We start from the raw sequence: 15,447 nt of genomic DNA on the forward strand, positions 1-15,447 counted from the left end.
TCTCTTTCTCTCTCTCCCTCTCTCTCTCTGTGTTTATTTACTCATGCAGCAGTGACGGGCCTGACTTTGAGTCAGTGAGAAGAGAGAGGAAACATCATGTCAGTGTTGTGGATTCTGTCTCTGTGTGCACTCATGTGTCCGATATCTTCAGCATCTCACTGGCGGAGAGGTAAGACACACGATGACATCAGTCATGAGTGCGACAGGTGAGTGTTAGATCAGATCTGATCACTCGCTTTCTGATGAGAGAACAACAAAAAAAACATCAAAATAACAAACTAATGTTTTAAATCATCTGAACAACAATTGCATCTAAACTTTTACTTTTGAGTGTTGTCCATTAATGTTAAAAAGAAAACAAGAAAACCTAAGCAGAATCACACGGCAGACAGACACGATAGATGAGTTTGTATCTGTATCTTCTGTTGTTTATGGAATTTGAAGTGCTTAGCATTTAGAGATCAATGACCTTGTGCTTTCACAACAAGATCTCTGAAAACAAAACATGTCAGCGTCGTCCGCAGGGCCGACCAGACGCCGGCCGCAGATAAACTGCTGCTGCATACAACGAGCGCTCTCTGTGTCTTCATATATCTGTCCTGACCTTCCAATACATTCCTCCGCTGGACACCAGAGCTGTTCGTACAGACAAACAGACATTTAGAGGAAAGATAGAAGGATGAAATGAAGTTAAATGAGCCTTAATGAGTCACTAATAGACATGTGCAGTTACTCATATATGAGCTTCTAGAACGTTCATATTGGAATTTTGGCAAAGATTTTAAAAACCAGCAGCCGCAGATGATTTTACCTCACAAGTCCTTAAAGGGACAGTTCACAAAAAAATCAGTCATCATTTATGTTAATCTCTATGTGAGTCTTTCTTCTGTGGAACGCGAAAGAAGATATTTTGAGAAATGTCTCCGCGTATTTTGTGTTGCCGTGCCATCAGCTCACAATTCTGCGGTCAAGGGACGGTTGAGTTCCGCTGTATCTGAGGCTTGTGTTATAGTACAGGTTGGTTTTATTTAAGTGAAAGGGAATTTTACACCACAGCTTTGTAAAGGTGAGAGGTCGAGAACTCACTCATGCGTTCTGCGTGCACACATCTGCACCCGATTGGCCGGAACAGCTTTGGAATGTGTGTGATGTGGCGACATCCTGAGCTGATGATTAGTGTGTGTGTGTGTGTGTGTGTGTGTGTGTGAGCGAATCGGTCTTTGGTCAGTAATCCACACTAAACGACTTCCATCATGTGACTGTGAGCCTCCCACATAATCCTGATTTGATTCAGTCCTGTCACACACTCTTCAAACTCACCTTACCGCGAGGAGATGAATATCTTCCAGTGACACACACCTCCCTGCCAATCAGACGCTCGCATGCCCACACATCAGACATGATGTGCAGCTGGTGAACACATGCACTGTCAAAACATGTGAATGTGTTTCCACAGGACACTGTCGAATAAAACAAACTTCTCATGTGTTTTTAAACATTAATATCTGCTTTTGATCTGTGATTCTGTGGTGTGACGAGATTACCCATGATTCTCTGTGTCTCTCAGCTCTGTACCCATCAGCCTTCAGAGTGAAGCGAGGAACGCCAGCGCTGCTCAACCCCTCGTTTCAGAAATCAGTGGAAGATGCCAACCTTCTCTATGAGGTGTGTGTCACAGTCTTTCTCTCTCGTGTCTCTTCAATATCTCAGTTGTATTTCTCCTTGACAGCTTTGAAATTAATCACAGGGAACTTTAAAAACATGAAAGCATTCTTTACTTGCATTATAGGATGTATTTCCCAGTAAAAAAACGGTTATTCAATAAGAAACAAATGTATAACAAAGCTGATTTGATCCATCTTGAATCAATGGGGTGTCTATGGAGACAGTCTGCTGGAACATAATCTGATGGGGAGACAAATTTCAATCTCTCACAATTCACTAAACATTACTGAAAGACTGCATTGATGAATAGTTATTTGTTTATTAATTATTTTTAAAGGAACATTTTGTTTATTAACTAACTAAATCAAAAACGAATTAAACCTGTAAGTATTCTTTCTGTTTGACAATTGTCAGATTTGGTCATATATGTGAATCAATAAAATATATCACAAGATATGAAACAGCAACATCAGAAAAATAAAACAGAGAAAATTGAAACTTGTGCTTAAGTCTCATGTGTGTCTCAGATGTTTCTCCGGAGAAAAGAGTCAGAAATGTCAGAAATGTGTCTGTCATTAGAGTTTGAGATGTCAACAATGTGTCAAACTGAGCTCAGATTTGTCAAATCTGCAATCAAAAGTCAATATTATTGATGATCTCAATATGAACTCAAACATTTCTCATCAAATTAACTAAAATCCAGATTATTTGACCTCTACAATCTACATTCATTCTCACCTCCAGACTCTTCATGTGTTTCAGCATTTACACTCTCATTTGATTCTGTTTTAAGCCATTTTTGAAGAAACAACTCAGACTAATTTGATACTAAAATGAAACACAACTGAAAACTCAAATCTCCCGAGCAAGTAGTTCATGGAGTTCGTCGGTGAGTTGAATGTGTTTTTTAGCGTCTTCTCATTGAGTGAAGGAAACAGTCAATACTTGAGCTCAGTGTTATTGAGTTCTGTGATATCAAGCTGTCAGATCCATCAGAGAAATAAACAAAATCTCCATTTAGATTCAATCTAAAAATATATATATATTCCTGAGACAGACGTCTAATTCGACATCACAACATCAGATATCAGCATGCCATGAAAGTCTCATCAGACAACAACAAACATGATCTGCACATCTCTCATCCCACACGTGTTCATTTCGCTTTTGGCCATTTTGATCATGTTTTAAACTGCCAGACGCTGTTGAACAATTTAAATCCATTCCACAGAATTCTGCCAAAAATCTGCATTTTGTTTTATTCATCTGGTTCTGTTCACCTCCAGACATCAGATTCTAAACGCAAGAGCAACAACAGATTTAACCAGATTTTGACAGAAATCAGATCAATCACCCAAAAACATTTTTTCATCAGTCTGTTGAATGTCTCATGTTCTTTGTTGTTTTGCAGGTGTTGTGGTCTGGAGCGTACAGGGACACAGAGCGAGGAACACTGCATATATCTGATCAGGAACTGGCCTCTTTAAGAAAACTGGAGGTTCTGGACGTTCTGTGTGAGGACGTGCTGCCCAGAACTCTCTCTGAGATCCAGCGGCTCAGCGCTCACCTGGCACAGCATCACGGATCGCTGCGGATGGAGGACTTCGAGCGCACTGTACTCACTATGGTGTTCACAGCCCAACATGTCCAACACACCAACCCTGGCCACCAGAGGGAGCTGTGGGCAAACACCCTCTTACGACTCTATAAAGCCATTAAAGGAGACCTCCAGCCGGAGTGACACATTTTAAAATACAACACAATACTACCATAGATTTCTTTAGCAGGCGTTTAAAGACGTTGCTCTGTAAAATCTGGGTCCTGAAGTCTGTATTTACAGCGTTTCACTGTGGTCTGACTGTATATGTGCATTTTAAGATCAGCGTTTGCATAAGTTCACCTTCACAATGACAAATCACATTCTTTGCATAAAAGGTGTTGTTTATCTCAAGCAGTCCAATGTGATGACACATTATTAGAGAATGAGGTGTAGTGTCCTTGTAAGACTTTCCATTTATCCTCAGACTATGCATCTGCTCATATAATCATCATCATCACGTCCTTGCTCGTGTTTAACTGACTTAACACCAGGAGTATTCCCAGCGGCAAATCAAAACCTGCTTTCTCTGCTAGAAGGGGTTTCAGAAGACTGAAAATATCATCAAAGTTCAATCTGCACATCTTTTCTCTTGAATTAAATTAAAGCTTCCCATATATGACGATTGTCTTTCGAAACTGTTTTATTTGAACACCTCAGGCAATTTTTCAGCATCTGACTGCATATCACCAGCTGATGAAAGACTCACTTAAGATGATCATGATTATTAATGACCCTGGCTCATTATTTTAGAATATAAATGCGTGTTATTGTATGTGTGTCTACAGCGCCATCTGCAGGCGACATATATGACAGCGGCGCATAACAGCAACTACAGAATTGATTATTACATTTACATTTATATTAGCAGAACAAAGAAATGTAAACAGGCATCATACATATATACATAAATGACAAACAAGGTGACAGAAGAAAAGCACAGTTTGAAGTTTAAACCCTAAGGTTAACATTTTTAAAGTGGTAAAATGTGGGGTTATAGTACCACAGGTTTCTACATTATGCAATAACCCGATGAGTTAAAGTTAAACAAACACTTGACTCATCAATAGTACGTAAATAAAACAAGTACACTACATGTTTTCAGGTCTTATTGTTATCTGTAAGGATGTACTGGTGTTTTTGATCAGGCGCTACTGAAGCGCCTTATTGAGGGGTCCTGACAGTGAAAACTATCAAGCGCCATCACCCACTTCACTTATGAATATAAACACATGCACATGAGGTAAGACGAACATTTGATTAATACACACATCTGTGTCCGAGAGAAAATCTCCCTGCTCGTGTGATTTCTGTCTGTTTGTGCTATAAATGTGTCAATGCTTGACATACGAGCGACCTCGCTGCAGCTAACGGCTAATGCTAATTCGTAAACATGCAATAGAATTACTAACATAATTTATTTTAAACGATTTTATTGTTTCCATAGTGGAGCTACACACCATAAGTGTCTTTAAATCGAGTTAACAATGAATTCCAAATTGAGGACGTTCATTTTGACGGATTCAATAACTGCAGGTGTTGCGTATTGATTTTGTGTTTTTGTTGTTTTTTGTCGTTTGGGTCTCGGAATACTTTATAACTATCATATAACGAAGTACGCAGGAATTAATGAAATGTAAGGTTTGTGTGTGAGCGCGTGTCGGTTTTGAGTGCGTTTGTTTGTGCCTGCGTCGGAACCGGAAGTTCACACAAGTTCTGATACATTTGGGGTCACTACAGTGATCAGATTTTTCTAGATTAGAAATTAGAGTCTAGATTAGAGGTACTCTGCCTTGCTCCTGCCATATAATGAATATAAGTGTGATGTATTGTACAGCACCTTGTTACAGCGGTGCGTTGGTTTATAATAATAATAATAATAAACTTGATTTTATATAGCGCCTTTAAAAGCAGCATCTCAAAGCGCTTTACATACATATATGAAGTAAAAAAGATAGCCCCAAAATACAAGCTATATGAACACATCAAACAAAACAAGGTCAAAATAATAAAACAGATTAAGCACATAAATCACCTAAACGCAAACCTTAAAAAGTCAGTTTTAAGGGAGTATTTAAAAACATTAAGGGATTCAGCTTTTCTAATATTAGAAGATTAATTTAAGAGCCATTGAAGAGGAAGCACGATCGCCCATAATTTTAAGACAGTTGTTCGAACAGATGAAAGACCAGCTTCAGAGGTGTGTAGAAAATGTGTGTGTGTATAGGGGGTTGAAAGCTCTGACAAATATTAAGGAGACAAATTGTTCAAAGCCTTATAAGTAAGCAAGCAAATTTTAAAATCATAACGAAAACTAACAGGAAGCCAGTGCAATTTTTCCAAGAAACGTGTGATGTGCTCCCTTGCGCTGGTCCTAGTCGATATTCTGCCAGTTGAATTTTGTTCCAATTGTAATTTACTTAGGGTAGCTTTTGAAACTCCAGCCAGCAATGCATTATAATAATCAATACGTGAAAACACTAAAGTGTTGATTAACTTTTCAGCCACTTGAAAAGTCAACATGGGACGTAATTTCACAATGTTTCTGATATGAAAAAACGATGCTTTGGCTTTATTACAAACATGCGGATCACATGTTAAGTTGACATCAAATATCACCCCCAGATTTCTTAGTTTAGTTTGAAACCGTGTAGCAGACCCGTCCAGACCTAAAGTTGCGGACTGGTGGGGTGATCCAATAAGCATCACTTTGGTCTTATCAATGTTTAGACAAAAATTCTCAGACATCCATTTTTTAATCTCAGCAAAACATTGAGAAAGAAAAGCCACTGGCATATTGACATCTGGTTTTGAATGTATATAGATCTGAGTTCCATCTGCATAAAAGTGGAAGTTAAGACAAAGTGTTCTTAAAAGTTGACCAAGAGGAAAAATGTAAATATTAAAAAGTAAAGGGCCCAAAACTGATCCCTGGGGAACACCAGAGTGCAGCACACCAACCTCAGACCTGCAACTACCCATCACAACAAACTGCTTCAGAGAGATAGGATTTAAACCACTTGAATGCAGAATTAGAAACTCTAAACGGGAGATTAAAATAGAGTGATCTATAGTGTCAAAGGCGGCACTAACATCATGAAGAATCCGTAACGATAGGTGACCCGAATCAGAAGACATTACCAAGTCACGGGTGACCTTAACTAATTCTGTTTCAGTAATGTGTAGTTTACGGAATCCAGATGGAAGTGGCTCAAAAAGATTGTTCGAAGAAAGATGTGAAAGCAATTGAGAAGCCACTGTTTGTTCTAAAATTTTGGCAAGGAATGGAAGATTAGAAATGGGAAAATTATTCAGGTTTAAAGAGTGCTTTATAAATAAATAAACTAAACGAAATAAAATAAAATATTTTAAAATATTTTAAGTAGGCAGTCTAAGGAATTGGAAAAAGTTACAAATATAATTGCTTACATTAAAGTTTTGGGCTTTTTAAACACCCATTATAAAATATCTGTTAAAAGTGAGATGTTTTCACAGTTGATTTATTTTTTAAATGGATTAGTAATATCCCAATCCAAACAAAGCCCTTGATATTTAGTGTGTAATCAGTTGATCATTATTATATTGTGTCTTACAGGAGCAGTTATGCCTGCTGAGCGTAAGAAGTCTGTAAACATGGAGGAGAAAGAGACTGGCAATAAGGACAAAGATGCGGAGAGGCCAGCCGCCACCGCCTCTCGTGAGAAAAGCAAAGACGAGACCAAAATGAGCGGAAAGAAAGAGGGAGGAAAGACACCGGACGAGAAGAAGAGACGAGCAGAGGAGGAGAGGAAAAGGAAGGAGGAGAAGGAGAGGAAGAAGAAAGAGGAGGAGAAGCTGAAAGCTGAGGAGGAGCAGAAGAGGAAAGAGGAGGATGAGAAGAGACAACAGGAGGAGGAGGAGAAGAGGCTGCTGGAGGAAGAAGCCAAACGACAGAAAGAGGAGGAGGCTGCTCAACTCAAGTAAGAGCTCTGGGTTCTGATGTCATTTGAAAATCATAAAACTGTCATTGAAATATGATTCACAGCACTGAAACTTGTGTGTGTTTGTGTTCAGGGAGAAGGAGGAGGCCGAGCAGCTCCATCAGGAGGCGTGGGAGCGTAACCACAGCAGGAAAGATCTCCGCGGTAAGAACCAGCACGTGCAGGAGACACGTCCAGAGGAGGCGTTCTTCAGCCGTCTGGACTCCAGTCTGAAGAAGAACACGGCGTTCGTCAAGAAGCTCCGCACGCTCACGGAGCAGCAGCGCGCCTCCCTTTCTCAAGACTTCAACTTGCTCAACCTCAGCAAATACATCGGCGAGGCCGTGAGCTCCATGGTGGAGGCCAAGCTGAAGATCTCAGACGTGAGCTGTGCCGTGCACCTCTGCTCTCTGTTTCACCAGCGCTACGCAGACTTCGCTCCGCTGCTGCTGGGCGCTTGGAAGAGACACTTTGAAGCCAGGAAAGATGAGAAGACGCCCAACGTGAGCAAACTGCGCACTGACCTGCGCTTCATCGCCGAGCTCACCATTGTGGGGCTGTTCACAGATAAAGAGGGGCTCTCGCTCATCTACGAGCAGTTGAAGAGCATCATCGGATCAGACAGGGACACGCACACGCACGTGGCCGTCATCATCAGCTTCTGTAAGCACTGCGGTGATGATGTCGCCAGTCTGGTGCCACGGAAGGTGAAAAACGCTACGGAGAAGTTCGGCTTGTCCTTCCCGCTCAGTCAGATCATCAGTGCTGAGAAACAGCAGCCGTTCCAGAACCTTCTGAGGGAATATTTCACTTCCCTCACTAAACACCTGAAGAAAGACCACAGAGAGCTGCAAAACATCGAGAGACAGAACAGGTGAGTGACGGGATCTTTCGATAGGCTCTGTTGTGAATGATGTGATGACACTCAGCTTTTGTTTTCTCTCTTCAGACGGATTCTTCACTCTAAAGGAGAGCTCAGTGAAGACAGACACAAGCAGTATGAAGAGTTCGCCACCTCCTATCAGAAGCTCCTGGCAAACACACAGACTCTGGCTGATCTACTGGACGAGAACATGCCTGAACTTCCTCTAGATAAAACCGCCCAGGAAGGTGTGACCTCCATCTCTCTTCTACAAGGTGTCACTCTGACGTTTGGTGGAGTTTCTGTTTGACGCGTTCTGTTTGTGTTGTATGTGACAGAGCACGGTCCAGGCATCGATATCTTCACACCAGGAAAGCCGGGAGAGTTTGACCTGGAGGGCGGGATCTGGGAGGACGAGGACGCTCGTAACTTCTATGAAAATATGGTGGATCTGAAGGCGTTTGTTCCTGCCATCCTCTTCAAAGATAACGAGAAGAGCGGACAGAACAAGAAAGGTACCGACTGCTTGTTCATGGTGTGATGCATTGTGGGTACATTGTTATGCAGTGTGCATGTGTACTGCAGTTTTTGGCAAATGAAGACGCTCATGCAGATGATGTGGTTGTGTATGTGTGTGTTTGTTGCAGAGGAGCGTGAGGCGAACAGCACTGAGGAGTTGGAGATTGAGCTGGAGGCTCTGGACATCACCGATGATCCTCTGGATCTGGACACGGCTGATGAGACAGAGAGTGAAGAACTGGCCAAGAAAATACTGGATGAGCAAGGTACACACACACACACACACACAAATAACACACAGTACACATGCAGGATAAAACTAAACGATATCATAGAAAAAAGACCAAATTTGTTCCAGTGATCATAGATCAGTCAGTTTCTCTGTTTCTCCTACTACAAATACACAAGACTTGTGATCATTTCATTGTATTTTTGTGTTTTAATGTGCCATAATAACTCTTTAAAGGTGTGTTAAACAACAGCAGTCTGTGTGATAAAAGTGTCAGGTCGGCTGAATCTGGTGTAATAATACGAGATTGGTGTGTTTGTGTAGAACAAGAGGATGAGGAGGCCAGCACCGGCTCTCATCTCAAACTCATCGTGGATGCCTTCATCCAACAGATGCCAAACTGCATCAATAGGGACCTCATTGATAAGGTAAAGAGTCACACACACTTCACAAAACACATTTAAACACACACAATCTTATTTTTTTGATCATTTTAAGTGGATGTGCATAATATTTTGAATATTAGAATGTACACTCAACATACACTGACATGATTGATGCACTGAAGGGTTGTGATACAAACATGTTTTTCTGTGTGTTCTCAGGCAGCGATGGACTTCTGTATGAACATGAACACAAAATCAAATCGCAGGAAGTTGGTTCGGGCTCTCTTCACTGTACCCCGGCAGAGGTGTGTGTTCAGTTCCTCTCATGAACACTAGATGGCACCGCAACTCTGTTCATGTGTATGTATGATGTGTTTGTTTGTGGTGTTCAGGCTGGATCTGTTGCCGTTTTACGCTCGTCTGGTGGCCACTCTTCACCCGTGTATGTCTGATGTAGCAGAAGATCTCTGCTCAATGCTCAAGGGAGATTTCCGCTTCCATGTGAGAAAACACATACACGCTTCAGAAGAAAAGAGAAAAAACATCTGAGTTTGTGTGTTAAGTGTGTCTGTGTCTTATAGATCAGAAAGAAAGATCAAATCAACATCGAGACCAAGAATAAGACGGTGAGGTTTATCGGGGAATTGGCCAAATTCAAGATGTTTTCCAAAAACGACACGCTGCACTGTCTGAAGGTTAGAGAGACATGTCGGATTAAACATGTGTATGTGTATATATTCAGATGTCTTTCTAATTCTTTCGGTCTGTGCGTCTGAAGATGTTGCTGTCTGATTTCTCTCATCATCACATCGAGATGGCCTGCACGCTGCTGGAGACGTGTGGACGATTTCTCTTCCGCTCACCGGAATCTCACCTGCGCACCAGCGTCTTACTGGTCCGTCCTCTCTCACACAAACACACTCAAGCACACCATAAGCACACTAACACTGCTGCGTTTACAGGATCAGATGATGCGTAAGAAACAGGCTCAGCATCTGGATGTGCGTTACGTGACGATGGTGGAGAACGCCTATTACTACTGTAACCCTCCACCGATGGAGAAGACGGTACGCAAGAAGAGACCCCCGCTACAGGAGTACATCCGCAAACTCCTCTATAAAGATCTGTCGAAGGTCACAACTGAGAAAGTACGTCGTCTGCCCTCCCCAAAGCTGTGGATATGGTTGTTTTTACATATGTTTTACATAAACATGTAATGCTTTTGTGTGTGTGCAGGTGTTGAGGCAGATGAGAAAGTTACCGTGGCATGACTCTGACGTCAAGAGTTATCTGATATGCTGTATGGTCAACATCTGGAACGTCAAATACAACAGCATCCACTGCGTGGCTAACCTGCTGGCCGGCCTGGTAGCGTATCAGGAGGACGTTGGCATTCACGTGGTGGACGGCGTGCTGGAGGACATCCGACTGGGCATGGAGGTGGGCACATCATGGCATTATTTTATTTCTAATGACAGTGACCAACAACATTACATCTTGAAAGAACAGGGCCTTCATTTTGTTGCTCAGATGTTAGACACACAGAAAGGTGGTGTGTTTGAAGAAGTAATATTTTGTGCTCCTGTTGATCATCTGTTTGAATGTGACACTTGAGAATGTGACTTAATGACATCAGAACACATATTCCAAATGAAAACATTAAACTTGATCTACAAAATTCACAGCTGTAGAAATGTCAAGGTGTCCATGTTAAATGAGTATCCATGATCTGATTTTTCAGGTGAATCAGCCCAAGTTTAACCAGCGGCGAATCAGCAGCGCTAAGTTTCTGGGCGAGCTGTATAACTATCGCATGGTGGAGTCTGCCGTCATCTTCAGGACTCTCTTCTCCTTCATCTCGTTCGGCGTGAACACTGACGGCTCTCCCGGTGTCCTTGACCCCCCCGAGCACCTGTTCCGCATACGGGTGGTCTGCACGCTGCTCGACACCTGCGGACAGTACTTTGATCGCGGATCCAGCAAGAAGAAGCTTGACTGCTTCCTCATCTACTTCCAGGTTAGCTCCACCCCTTTATTTGTATCAGCCAATCAGAGCTGGTTTGAACTAAAGGTACAGTTCTCAATAGAATATAGTGATTCATCTCAGGATGTTTTTGATTGTTAAAACAATCTTAGATTTTGAATGATTTGCTTTCAGTTGGTCATGTAAGAATAAAGATTAAATGAAGACCTTATTGTCTTGAAAAGGTATGTCAAATGTGTGTGTTTGTGTGAGTGTAGAGGTATATCTGGTGGAAGAAGAGTCTAGACGTGTGGAGCAAAGAGCAGCCGTTCCCCATCGATATCGAGTACATGATCACAGACACGCTGGAGTTACTGCGACCCAAAATGAAGCTGTGTTCGTCTCTTGATGAAGCTTGTGCTCAGGTCACACAGCTGGAGAGAGAGCTCCTCGTCAAACTGGGTATAACACAACATTGTGTCTGTGTGTGTGTGGCTCTGCCGGTTGATCTGCTCCTGTTTTTAACTTCCTGTCTGGTAGCATTCTTCACACTGACACGCAGCTTAAGTGATTCTCACAGCTTAAGTGACTTCTCTTCGCGCCTGCATGCGTGACGTGTGCAGAGAACGAGAGACGCATTCCTTCAGCAGGTGGAAACGTGTCAGTTTGAGAAAAGAAAAGACTGAATTGTTTTTCTGGAATGCTGTTGTGTGTTGTTTGTCTGGTTTTAAACTGATATTACAGGTTTATTTTGATCTCTTGGTCTAACCGGATGCTGTTCTGGTCAGTAGCCACATTCCTCTCACTCTCTCTCTATCTGTGTGTGTGGGTGTGTTCAGGTTTGGAAAAAGACGGTCGCTCCTCCAGCGCTATGGCTGAGAACGAGGGTCTGGATGAGGAGGAGGATGATGATGAAGATGAGGGAGGTGCAGAGACAGAAGAACAGTCTGGAAATGAGAGCGAGATGAATGACCAGGAGGAAGAGGTGAATGTTCTCTAACATGAGAGATGCAGCTGTAACATCGGCAGCTGTAAACCCCGCCCCCTCCACAGCGTCTGTTCTGTTATTAAAATATCAATCAGGGCTGTGTTTCCCGAAACCTTCTTAATGCCACGTCATTCTTCATTTATACCTTAAGAGTGCTAGCGGTATATTCTTAAGAACGATGTAGTGATACAAAGGTTTCCGGAAAACCAGCCCAGATTATTTTTGTTTTGATTTTGATTAACATGGGCGTGTCGCTGAAGGTCATGAACTCTGTATGAGTGTGTCACCAACACTATTAAAATATATATCTCTTCAATTCCACTCGACTCCGCACAGGCAGTTTCACATATTTAGGGATTAACATCTCCCTCACACTGTTAGAACGATTTAACCTTAACTATACTAAATGAGAGTCTTTTCCAAAACGTAATAAACATTTAAAAAGAATAAACATTTTGTTGAGCTTAGTGTAAAACTTATACTTAACTATATACTTACAAAGGAAATTTATAATGTGCATTGGTTTTATGCTTTTGCGGTCAAAAACCTTTTTGCCCATCCGGGTCAAACACTGGCTTACAACAGTAGCAAGGACACCTAAAGATGGTTTCATTTTAACAACATAAACGTGACCTTAACTTCTGGTACACATTTACAAACATAAATAATGAAAAAAATGCAGCTTGTAAAGTATCAAAAAGAAAAAGTTTATACTAGAGAGAAAGAATGTCAGTCTAGTGATAAAGACCTGACATGATGGGACGGTTTCCAGCTGATTGTAAAGGCTTCACTAGTAATGCTGACTAACTCCTTGTTTCTCATGTGAAGGAGGGCTCTGAGAATGAGGAAGAGGAACATGATGAGGAAGAGGAGAACACTGACTATCTGACAGACTCGAACAAAGAGAACGAGACGGATGAGGAGAATAATGTGAGTCACACTAGAGCTCAGAGAGCTGTCTGTCATCTGTGCTTTGTTCTGACGCTCTTCTTTCATTGGTCAGGAGGTGATGATCCGTGGTGGGGGGATCAAGCACGTGGCGTGTGCTGAGGATGAAGACTTCATCCAGGCGCTGGACAAGATGATGCTGGAAAACCTGCAGGTGCACATTATCGCAATCCACCAACACCATCTGACATCTTCAGTCTGAAGATCTGACCAAGTCTTCACTGTATTTCTATAGCCTTAAGTGTATTATTCATGTGTGTGTGTGTGTGTGTGTGTGTGTGTGTGTGTGTATAGCAGCGCAGTGGAGAGGCAGTGAAGGTACATCAGTTGGATGTGTCGATTCCTCTTCAGTTAAAGAGTCAGCTGAAGAAAAACCCTGCTCCCTCCTGCACGGCCGATGCAGACACAGACATCAGTAACACCATGCAGTTTGTCATGCTCACGCGGAAAGGCAACAAACAGCAGGTACATGTGTGTGTTTGTCTGTTGGAAGGGTTTTGGGTCTGAAGGGTGTGTTCAGGATGTGGCTTTGGGAGGGTAAACTACAGCATACAACGCTTACACTGTTGGACTACCACACACACACACACACACTCTCTTACTCCCTCTCACACACTCACTTACTCTCTCACACACACACTGACCCAGTTGTGGTTCCTCCAGTTTTTTGGAATAAATACATCTAGAGAGCAACTAATAATATTTGACCAAAATAAAGTATTCATCAAAGTATCATCTTATAATTAAGATATTTTGTTGCCGGTTTTTGTACATGATAACACAAAGGCAATCAGTCTGTTTCTCCTATAATAAATCAACTTGGACGTAATCTGGGATGTCAAGATGAATATCTTTACTCACACTATCTGTTTGTGTGTGTGTGTGTGCGCGCAGTTTAAGATCTTGAACGTTCCGCTGTCGTCTCATCTGGCGGCGAATCACTTCAACCAGCAGCAAGCAGAGCAGGAGGAGCGCATGCGCATGAAGAAACTCACGCTGGACATCAATGAGCGTCAGGAGCAGGAGGATTATCAGGGTGAGTCACACATACTCCACTCAGTATTTTAAATATTTGTTAAATCTTTGCTCATTCTGGAATTCATTGCTGTATGTATGTGCTTGTAGAGATGATGCAGTCCCTCGCTCAGAGACCGGCACCCGCCAACACAAACAGAGAGCGCCGCCCGCGATACCAACACCCAAAAGGAGCACCGAACGCTGATCTCATTTTCAAGACCGGCGGCAGGTCAGACTCGAACATAGTTACAAAAAAACGTTTAAAGTCAAGTTTTTCTGTCTCACTGACCCATGACTGTTCTGTAGGAGACGCTGATGATGTCAGGATGAGCACATGACGGAGTCATAACGAGAGAGAGACAGAAACAGACGGGTAGACAGCGGTGCTTTGGATCCACCTGCTCTGGGATGGAGACCCACCTATTACGGACACGCCCTCCTGACTCCAGCCTCACCGCGGCAACCAAAATGGAGCATCATCAGCTGGAGGAGATGAAGAGGGAGTCAAGCACACACACACACACATTCATGGACACAAACAGTGTAGGAGTGTGTAGACGTGTGAAAGAGTTTAATGCACACACGCGTGTGAGCGATGCTGAACTGAAGCGTGTATCGACACAAAGGTGATTTGTTTTGACTGATGCACTTTGATATTGTCCAGTGTTGAAACTGAAATGGAGGTGAACGAATCACTTAAGTTCTTCAGACAAACCTTCAGCTCATGATCGAGTTGCTTCACTCGATCTCTTTCTATTCTTTCTCCTGATATTGTTCTCAGCGTTGGAGTGCCGTATGTGATCTGCATGGATAACCGCAGCTGTGAACATGTTCTGTGTTGCAGTAAAGTGACTTTGTGTCATTTTTGTGACAGCGATGTGTCCGGGTGAGCTCACTAACTAGTGCAGGTGACGTTATTGTAATACAGCCGCACAGAATGCGGTAGAACCGGACAGAAACGTGTCTGTGGTTGGGACAGGTAAGTCTGTCTGATACCTGACTCGAATTAGACAGAGAATCATGTGACGCGTGTCCCATCTGAAGGCATATATGTGTCTATTTACAGAAAGATTTTTAAATGTCAAGATTTGATGTGATTTTGGTTGGGATTTTCTGTCACTTGTGTTTGTTGTGCTTTGAATCTCTTCATGTCATCAGTAAAAAGTGATAGCTTGTGTTTTGAAATGGGTTGTAAAGTGATTCTGCTTTGTTTTCTACTCAGACTTTTCACTCAGTTGCCTGAATAAACATCTCTGTCAAAGGTGTGTCTCTGTCAAAACATTTTTGTTTAAATAATTTACTACATAATGTCAA

General features: G+C 42.2%; 2 protein-coding genes across 3 annotated transcripts; both read left to right on the forward strand.

The window, feature by feature from the left end:
* On the forward strand, positions 1-3,884 carry LOC130421110 (protein FAM180A). The gene is made up of 3 exons (XM_056748827.1): positions 1-169; positions 1,568-1,665; positions 3,077-3,884. Exons 1-3 carry the CDS (start codon positions 97-99, stop codon positions 3,404-3,406), a joined length of 501 nt encoding a protein of 166 aa, XP_056604805.1. The 5' UTR covers positions 1-96; the 3' UTR covers positions 3,407-3,884.
* A 538-nt stretch (positions 3,885-4,422) lies between these two features.
* Positions 4,423-15,398, forward strand: upf2 (UPF2 regulator of nonsense mediated mRNA decay). Of its 2 annotated transcripts, none has more exons than XM_056748945.1 (22): positions 4,423-4,505; positions 6,858-7,221; positions 7,316-8,095; positions 8,171-8,331; positions 8,422-8,598; positions 8,731-8,868; positions 9,156-9,259; positions 9,437-9,522; positions 9,610-9,718; positions 9,799-9,912; positions 9,996-10,112; positions 10,180-10,365; positions 10,454-10,657; positions 10,959-11,234; positions 11,459-11,642; positions 12,020-12,165; positions 12,997-13,098; positions 13,172-13,270; positions 13,411-13,581; positions 14,011-14,152; positions 14,242-14,362; positions 14,440-15,398. In XM_056748945.1, the coding sequence occupies exons 2-22, from the start codon at positions 6,866-6,868 to the stop codon at positions 14,447-14,449; spliced, it is 3,783 nt and encodes a 1,260-aa protein (XP_056604923.1). In that variant the 5' UTR covers positions 4,423-4,505; positions 6,858-6,865; the 3' UTR covers positions 14,450-15,398. The 2 variants fall into 2 exon arrangements, with proteins under 2 accessions (XP_056604923.1, XP_056604924.1); XM_056748946.1 differs by having other exon boundaries at positions 13,414-13,581.
* Positions 15,399-15,447: the final 49 nt, after the last annotated feature.

Source organism: Triplophysa dalaica, chromosome 5, assembly GCF_015846415.1.
Source record: "Triplophysa dalaica isolate WHDGS20190420 chromosome 5, ASM1584641v1, whole genome shotgun sequence".
Classification (NCBI taxonomy): Eukaryota; Metazoa; Chordata; class Actinopteri; order Cypriniformes; family Nemacheilidae; genus Triplophysa; species Triplophysa dalaica.